This window comes from Lepisosteus platostomus, chromosome 2, assembly GCF_059453375.1.
Source record: "Lepisosteus platostomus isolate fLepPlt1 chromosome 2, fLepPlt1.hap1, whole genome shotgun sequence".
NCBI classification, from domain to species: Eukaryota; Metazoa; Chordata; class Actinopteri; order Semionotiformes; family Lepisosteidae; genus Lepisosteus; species Lepisosteus platostomus.
This window is the reverse complement of record NC_142612.1, coordinates 11620814-11627734: the sequence shown is the minus strand read 5'-3', so window position 1 is coordinate 11627734 and position 6921 is coordinate 11620814. Positions and strand designations below refer to the sequence as shown.

Here is a 6921-nt window from a genome sequence, read left to right as displayed (position 1 = left end):
AACATCCCTTGATTTACTTTCTACACTTCTTACATTCTGTTTTCCTGTTAAATCTCTTAAAATACACAGAATGAGAACTATAAAAAGCTTCAAAAAGTATTTAAAAGGTATAATTTATTGTGTTTGGTTATGTAATGTGTTTCACTATACAATTCAATATTTGTACTCCATTGTCTTATTCAAAAATTCAACCTGTCAGCAGGCACAAATGCAAATATTCTTCTTTAAAGTGCTTATAAAAAGTGTTTTTTTTACAATTATCAGTACACTCAGTTGTAATTTGCTGAATACTAAGCATATTTTAAACGTAATCAAATTGTTACCAGCAACAATATTTTTAATCAAAATAAATGTTGTTTTAATTTCGGCCCAAAGAATCACAACCCCTCAACAATTCTACAGTACAATCTAACAGTATTGTACATCAATTTAACAAATATTTTGAGGTGTTACTTTACATTTGAATACAATTAAACAAGCCACGGATTTTTAAAAATTGATATAAAAGAAGAGCAATGCTCTCAAATAGTGTTGTTTCCAATGAATTTTAAATTAATGTATGTATAATGTTAGAAGTAGATGTAAATCAGAATCCTTAAAATCAGAGTAAAAAAACAGAAGTTCAAAAATCAAAAATGGGAAAAAATTGAAACAAAAAACACTAAAAAGGCAATCTGACTTACAGCTAAGATGTCATCGCTGTTTATAATGATTATTGATGAGACACTAAATGCCGAGTGTTATTCTGCAAGCTGCCACATTACCCTATTTACTGACAAAATATTGTGTCTGAATATGTATGAGATAGATTACGTGCTTGATGGATACTTAAGTTACTTAAGGAAAGACGGGCTTACAGTACTTGCATATTTGAATAGATTGATATTCAAACCTTGAATATCAATCTAGGTAAGGGGATCTAGGTAAGCATAGGTAAGCATAGCAACTTGTCAAGGATTTGTGAATTTTTCGGTGCTTTTTCAAGTCAGTTAAAAGCTGTGTTTTAGCTCAAATTGTTTGACTACGATGTGCGAGACAGCTGGGGGGAGGAGTAGATATGGTTCGAAAGAAACCTGGGAAGACTGATAAAATGATACTGTTGCCAGTATGAATCAGCATAACTATTGTTCTGTTTTGAACAATTTGATTGTCAGGCCCTTTATTGTTTGATCAATTTCTGTGTACAGTGGCCTAGAGAGGTGAAAGCTAAAGATTTATTTGATTTTTTTCTAGTTTACATCCTGAAGACTTAATGAAAATTAAGCAAAACATGTAAAAAAAAACTATTTTTTAAACTAAGACAGAGTGGGGATTGCATGGCTTCTATGTTTAGTACTCAGGCAAGGGGTTCTCATTCATGATAAAGGCACATAAAACCCGATTGGTGCTTTTTGCACTTCAGCATTGCTCATATCCATTAATAACTCCTGCATAATGAGCCCAAACTGAAATAAATTGAAACATTTGTAAAGCTTCTAAAAATCTTGAGAGGTAAGAATTGTAGTCAGTATTTGCTACTGTATATGTCTGTCCCAGTGGGATAATTTGATCAATGTTATTTAATTGGTTTTCTGTTCAGAGATATTGGTATACCCAGCCATCCTGTAATAGCGTACAGCTCAGTTTTGTTGTCTTTTGTTGCTTACTATCATTTAGAAAGCCTCATACTTTGTGAATTTTCAATTGTGCTGTGTTCCTTGAGCAATCAAGTGGCACATTTAGTGACTGGAAGTACTTGAGTCAGGAGAGTAAACAGACTCTGCCAATTCATCCACACTCTCATTTTCCTCATTCTCCTGTACACGTTGGTGCTTCAAATACTTGTTATTATACATTTGTACTTCTATATTAAACTGTTCCTCTGAGAGCCAAAAGCAGTGATGGGTTTCCACATGCTGACAGCTGTCAAGACAAAAAAAAAACAATAACAAATATTACTTTCTAAATCAACCACCACCTATTACACAGTTCCAGCTCAATAACTCAACTCATTTGTCACTTTGTTATTCCAGCACAGAAACATGCTCAAAGCTGTAGCATTGTAAATTGAAGCAGATGGCAAGATAGTCTGTTTTCACTCTTAATTCTATGGCAAAGAAGAACAAGGGGTTAATACTTTTACTCATTTGTGCTTTTTTTAGGGGCTTGTTATAATCTGTTATTCACTAGAGATAAAAACAGTAAAATAACTGATAAATAAAATATAAACACTTAAAGATGCACTTTTAAATCCTTAAAGTCATATTTTGAAGTACTGTAGATCTTATAGATTTACCGTTTTCCATTGATGAATTGAACATCCAGGTTAGTGCCAATGAACCCTTGAATAACACCAGGTAGGAAGATCAGTGAGTCGGGGTCTGCTAGGGTTAACACAAAGTCACCCTCTGCCAGTTTGCAAGAGCGGCTAAACTTTCCGAAGATGAAAGATTTTCTTTGCACTGTGCTTGTGCCATCTGCCCAGCAAACCACATAGTGCTTTCCATCTCCCACTCGCTGATGCACCTCAGCTATTAAGGAGAGACATAACATTTTCAAAGAAATAATTTCATGTTAAGATTCGAATATCAGGTGAGTATCATAAACAATAAAGAATTCTAGAATCCTAGAATTATAAAGAAACGTTTAAGTTAAGAGAACCCAATTCAGCTATCTAGCTCATTTTGTTTCTAGAAGAAAGGATCTAAGTTTCTACAATTAGGCTGGGTAGCTCAGCTCCAGATTCCCACAATCTTTTATATAAAACATCCCCCTTATTTTCACTATTCGTTTAATAGTTTTCACTTTCCCATAGTGTGTCCTTTCGTTTGTGTTTCCAGGTTTGTTGTCTGTTGGATTGGCTATATACAGTAAATGCCTTTGAGAATTCTGAATAATTTCTCTCTTCATAACTTGAAATAGCTTGTTCTTTTAGCCAGACAGAGTCAGAGACATTCCTTTGATGTTCTGATCATATCTGGTGGTCAGTCTTATATGGACTGATTCCAAAGCAGAAACCTCTTTTACCATAATTGTACTCAGCAATCTGTACACAGCAATTTAATTAAGGTCTTACTAGTGCATTGTAGAATCAAGCCAGTGAGTAAGTCTCTCCCAGCTGCCTGACCAAGTACCCACAACCCAGCAACAGCATCTCAACTTGTCTTGTAATGTACACTCCCAGCTAAGTGCTGGTAGCATGGGCCATGACAGGCTAAAGATGACTTTACATGCTCAGTGAATATTGTGGAATGTAAGAATCAGAGTGCAGATTTTAGATGATAACTATTAGTTTGAGATTACTGTTATTTATTTTACTTGATCAATGTTATTTTAATTAACTTAAAGAAAATGCCCTAGTACTTTAATTAACTTACAAGGGAGGGTTACTTATGTCTTTTGCGGACTTGATTATATGTGAGTTTGGTTTTTCATGTGTACAGTGTAAATATACTGTATCCTTACATTATTTCCTTTCACCTGTATTGTTGCTTCACCACTTTGTCGAGAATATGTAAGCAACGTCACAACATAAACATATTACAATCAGACATTTTTACATAGTATATAGGTGGTGTTTCCCCATCTTATTTCTATGATTTAAGCTTTTTCTACTTGCATGTAACACTCTGCACTTATCTACATTCAATATCAGCTGACAATAGTTTTCCCAATACTGAATTTTTCTAAATCTTTCCATTGTTGCTTCTAAAGCTGTTTGCTAATCCGCCTATTTTGGTATCATGTACAAACTTGATAAGTTTACCAACTATACCAGAATCTATGTCAATGTTATATATTAGGAAGATAGGTGGTATTAGGATATCCCTATTTCCCTGTAAAGACTGTGATGTACTATTTCCACTTAAGTGTCACCTTTTCTTTAATACACTGTCAAACTGTCCAGAGCTAAAGTAATGCTATTTTTTCAATTTAGCATTTCCAGAATATCATTTTTAATTGGATTTGGAAACCTTGTAATTGTACAAAACTATTTTGCTCTATAAAACAGATTTACCAAGATGATAGGTTCCAGTTGCATCATCCCTTGCAACTACTGGTTCCCCCACCCATCTTTCTTCACACTCCAACATGTAGGCCACATCCTGCTCAAACTTCTGTGCAGGAATCAAATATGTCTGCTCTCTGGAGACCAGGCCTTCGGTTCCATCATAATATCTGACCTACACAAAAGGAAAACAAAGGGACAGATGCAGATTTAACTTTGTCGGGTCCACTTCTGAAATATCCCTCACATTTAGATTTCAGTGAAAATAACAGAATAGCAAAGAGAAAATCCAAGATGCTCATCTGGAAGAGAGACTCCCTAGGAATGTGGGATGAGATCTCCATTCTGGGTTCCAATAGCCTTCTGACTGTCCTTATGTCCAGGCCTTTATTTCCTTAGGCTAATCTCCCACAGCAGGCTGAGCAAAACCTATTCCAAGTTGCTCATCAACTAAACATTTCAAATCAAATTTAAAGCTATTAGCGTGTGATATGTATAGATAAATGCATAGATACATCGTAAACGTCTAGGCCATTAGAACAAACTGAAATTGTTTCATTTGTTTCTGAATTAATAATTAAATGTATGTTCATTGCTTTTTTATGTTCAATTTTTTGGAATGGACAGTTCCATCTTCAGCTCCCCAAACATCAAAGAAAGAAGACACGACTCTGTAACCTTTGGCCTCTTCGACAGCTATTAAATCTCTAAAGATGGAATGCAAAATTTGATGTATACATCAGAGTTCAGTAGCTGATTGGTGGACAGAAGTCATTGTCTCAAGACCACATACACAGGCCATAGTGAGACTGTTTCCTCTTTGGAATGCTCCAATGTAAGGTTTGTGATTTATTCATCAACACGTTTAAAATTTAAGGTCACAACAAATAATGAAATCAGGCTACTAGCACTCACATTGCTCTAGTAAATGATGAAATCATCAGTTGAATCTCACCTCCAGCTTTAAGTCAGCCATCACCTTTATTACCACTCCAGGGCAAAAACACTCAGGATACAGAGGATGGACAGCAATTACAGGATCTTCTATCTGGAAGTAAGTACAGCATATAGTATTTTTACAATCAAGAGCTTAGGGTTACACAGTTATTATAACATACAGTACATTAGGCTGTCACAGTTTGCTGGAAACAAAAATGTTTCTGAAGTTTACAAAATCCACACCTGTGGGACATCTTAGAAACAAATATAGTCAAAAAAATATTATATATAAAAAATACTTTATATATATTTATAAAGTACATTTCTGTCCTGTAAAAAAGCAATTGAAGATCTTGAAAAAATGATATGGAAATTATTTTCATTGCTTACTTTTTTTTGTATTTTTTAGCATTTGTTAAAAAGCATTAAATGTTGTTAAAACACTTCCTAATTAACAACATATGCAAACTGAGAAGCATTTAACAAGAATATTCCAAATTTGATGAGGCCATTTAACACATTCCTTTGGCTGTTAATAACTTATCAATTCAAGGACCATAAGAATCCATTTAGTTTTTTTTTATAATTGGAAAACCTTTCTAAATTCCTCAATGTGTGAACTAATATGTTTTGTACAAAATGTTTTTTAGTATCAAGATAATGAAAATGACAGTAAATGAAAAATGAGTGAAAAACAAATTCAAAAAAAGAACATTTTAAATAATTAATTAAAGATTGCTGATCTCCTTAATCTTTTGCATTTCTTAGTGCTTGGGTATTTTGGATTGCTTCCTTATTTATGCTTTCGAAAAATAAAATGGATTCCTGTTTTGGGGGAAGTTCCATGTAATGAATATATGTTTCTTTATATGACTATTTGTACGTATCACTTATGGTAGGCTCTGGGCATTGATAGAATATTTTACTGTCATCTTTCTTCACAAAGATGCTTTATTGGTATCTCAAATCAAACATCCTTATCCTTCTAAAGGAAGTGGGGATGTATTCTCATTTAGACCATCTTGCACGAACAAATGTAAGTACTGTACGTATAATGCTGGCTAATGAAATTCACTATATTGTCTCAAAGGTATTTACAGTAAGAATAGTGTAGTGTAGTGAATATGATGTTATACGTTCCTGACTGTCTATCAATATGTACGGTATATCAATACATTATATCAATAAAAGGGAATATTACTCGATCAATCACACTAACTAATTTAGGTTCTAAATTCAGTCACATCACAAATCTAAATATAAATACATTTATAGTCATAGATGGACTATAGAAATATTCAAAGGTATGGTCATAAACAAAATATAAATGATAGTATGTTTATCATTTCAAGTTCCAGCATATCTATGTACATGGTGACTAAGTCTCCTTTACCTTTATTACATTTTCAGAGTCCTGACCATCTGTAATGATATCTTCTCTCCAGATTCTCTCCAACTCTCCCTCTTTGTTTTGCAGGAAGTAGCTCTGGTCACCACAGGAGTGGATGACTGAACCTGTCAAAGAAGATTTTTTAGTACCTTTATTATTTTAACTTTAATTGTTGTGAGAATTTGGGCAAATAATTTCTAATATTTGTGACCTTGAGCGCTTCACAATGGTTAAAATCACATGGTATTAATGCTTTGTATAAATATCCTCTCTTGCACTCATATATTTAGAAATTCCATTTTTTCTACCATCAGCATCGACTTACTGCGATAATACCAGCCATCGTGAGACCAACGGGCAAGGACTTCTTGTCCTGGACTCAATTTGGGTAGTTTGAGTCTGGCACTGTTCACATACTCAGGAATGTCAGCCACAGCCTCACCTTTCAGTGATCAGGAAAAAAGAAAAATATTATGTCATATTTTAAAAACAAGAGAAATGAACTAAAAAGTGCATAATTTCAAATAATCTAAAAAACAACAGGTTCCAATGTTCTAATGTTCTGTGTCTTCTCCTCCATACTACTTAAGATGGTACGGACTGT

At 33.9% G+C, this 6921-nt stretch overlaps 1 protein-coding gene across 3 annotated transcripts in view; it reads right to left on the bottom strand.

Moving 5' to 3' along the window:
• Nucleotides 1-936: 936 nt before the first annotated feature.
• Nucleotides 937-6921, bottom strand: part of LOC148675921 (von Willebrand factor A domain-containing protein 3B-like) — a 54123-nt gene continuing 48138 nt past the window's right edge. For 2 of the 3 annotated variants that reach the window (XM_088598069.1, XM_088598077.1), the window contains 6 exons: nt 6643-6759; nt 6321-6442; nt 4944-5036; nt 3998-4163; nt 2276-2510; nt 937-1902 (listed from right to left, as the gene is read on the bottom strand). In XM_088598069.1, coding sequence (XP_088454195.1) covers nt 1719-1902; nt 2276-2510; nt 3998-4163; nt 4944-5036; nt 6321-6442; nt 6643-6759 — 917 coding nt within the window. In that variant the 3' untranslated portion in view covers nt 937-1718. Of the gene's footprint in view, nt 1903-2275; nt 2511-3997; nt 4164-4903; nt 5037-6320; nt 6443-6642; nt 6760-6921 lie in introns of those variants that run through there. The other variant, XM_088598088.1, reaches the window with a different exon arrangement.